General features: G+C 61.9%; 1 protein-coding gene across 1 annotated transcript in view; it reads left to right on the top strand.

The window, feature by feature from the left end:
* The window catches only part of SLC7A4 (solute carrier family 7, member 4), a gene marked incomplete at its 3' end in the record, with an annotated part of 2,843 nt that extends 1,218 nt beyond the window's left edge, over nt 1-1,625 (top strand). Inside the window, exons 3-4 of the mRNA XM_010135594.1 lie at nt 95-765; nt 1,517-1,625. Of these exons, the coding sequence (XP_010133896.1) occupies nt 95-765; nt 1,517-1,625 (780 nt within the window). The remainder of the gene's footprint in view (nt 1-94; nt 766-1,516) is intronic.
* Between the last annotated feature and the right edge of the window lie 364 nt (nt 1,626-1,989).

Genomic DNA, 1,989 nt, shown 5'->3' with positions numbered 1-1,989 from the left:
AGCGGTGGCAGCTGCCTGCCCCGCTTGTGATAGGGGCTGGGAACCAGGGTGGTTTGGGTCTGACGTGGTCCTTCTTCTCCTACCTGTCCCTCAGCAATGAACACGGTCCTGCTGAGCAACCTCTTCTCCCTGCCACGCATCGTCTATGCCATGGCTGAGGACGGGCTCTTTTTTCGGGTCTTCTCCCGAGTGCATCCGCGCACGCAGGTGCCCGTCGTCGGCATCGTGGTCTTTGGGCTGCTCATGGCCCTGCTGGCCCTCATCTTCGACCTGGAGGCCCTGGTGCAGTTCCTGTCCATCGGCACACTGCTGGCCTACACCTTCGTGGCCGCTAGCATCATCGTCCTGCGTTTCCAGCAGCAGAAGGTGGATGTTCCGGCACCTGGTAGCCGACCCAACCCCGAGCCCCACGAGGGTCCATCTGGCAGTGAGCTCAAGGAGTACGAGTCCTTCTCTGACAAGCTGCAGCTGGTGGACAGGGACAAGAGCAAAGAGCACCGGGAGCCGGGGCAGCTGAAGGCAGCTTTTGAGCCCTACCTGGAGTTCCTCAGCAACTTCTACCCTGGCGAGGTGGTCACGGTGGCCGTGGTGACTCTGATGGTGTCCGCCATCTGCCTCTGCTCTGTCTTGGTGTTCGGCAACACTCACCTCCACCTGCCCACCTGGAGCTACTCCCTGCTGCTGGTCCTCTTCAGCCTGGGCTTCCTGCTCAGCCTCCTCCTCATCTGGGCGCACGAGCAGCAGCTCAGCATCCAGACCTTCCAGGTACAGGATCAGTCCCTCTGCCAGGGTCAGGAGGGTGGGAGCAGCTCTGAGGGTCCCGTGGGATGCCCTGGTCACACCACTCTGGGGAAAGCACCACAACTGCTGGAGGGGGAGGAGGGTGTCAGCGAGCACCGGGGGTGGGGAGGTGCTGCACGGTCACTAGTCCCCAGGAGGGGACATGCCCAGCAGCTCTGCATCCAGCCCACGGGGTTGCTCCTGCCTGCCCTGGGGTCCCTCCTCCACACCCCCACCCCTCCCGCTCCCCTCCTGCCTGTCCCAGCCCCTTCTGCCTTTGCCCTGCCCTTGAGCTAGGTGGTGGAACTCCTGCCTTCACCACTTCTGTGCCTCTCGTGCTCCCCACTCTCCAGTTTCCAGCCAGTCTGGGCCCCAGTGCAGCGCAGCCACGTGGACAGTCTCACCAGTGGTACCACCTCCACGCTCTGCCCCTGCCACAGCTCCTCCAGCAAGAACCATGTTGGCTCGGGGTTGTGCCAGGAGCCTGTTGGGTCCTTGTGATGAGGCTGTTTCCAGAGCCCATGCCCACCCTGCCAGCCTGGCTCCCAGCTCCCAGACCTTCCACTGTGCCCTTTGGTTGCCTTTTGCCCCCAAAAAAGTCATTTTCAGAAAGCCCGGGGTGACAGACACTCTGTCCCCAACAGTCACCAGTGCTGCCTTTTGTCTCCGTGGTTTTAAGGATGGGGAACGTGCTCCTGCAGGTCTCAGCCCTGCCCCAGCTCCTTTTCTCCCACAGATCCCCCTGGTGCCCCTCTCCCCGGCGCTGAGCATCGTCCTCAACATCTACCTGATGCTGAAGCTCAGCTACATGACGTGGCTCCGCTTCGCTATCTGGCTGCTCTTAGGTGAGTGCTCCAGTGGCAGCGTGACCCCGGGAGGGCCACGTCTCCTTCGGGGAGGCAGGAACCGGGCTCATCCCAGCACCAGCCAACCACTTCGGCAGCTCTTCTCCCTCTTGATAGGTTTATAAAGCTCATCACATCCTTTTCTGCCCGCGGTTCCCCTTTGGAGACCCAAGCTGAGCTCTCCAGCATCTCCCTGACCTTCTCTGGTTCCCAGAATGTCACAGTTCGTTGAGGTTTGGGTCACACTCTGGACCAGAACTCCCAAGGCAGATCCCTGGGGCTCAGGAAGTCCTTCCCAGCAAGACCCTTCCCCTCCCTGGGGTGCCCGCCCTGCCCTGAACGCGTAGCAGGGTCCTTGTCCTCC

Source organism: Buceros rhinoceros, unplaced genomic scaffold, assembly GCF_000710305.1.
Source record: "Buceros rhinoceros silvestris isolate BGI_N320 unplaced genomic scaffold, ASM71030v1 scaffold25374, whole genome shotgun sequence".
NCBI classification, from domain to species: domain Eukaryota; kingdom Metazoa; phylum Chordata; class Aves; order Bucerotiformes; family Bucerotidae; genus Buceros; species Buceros rhinoceros.
The sequence above is the reverse complement of the archived record's forward strand: the minus strand, read 5'-3'. Positions and strand labels throughout refer to the sequence as shown.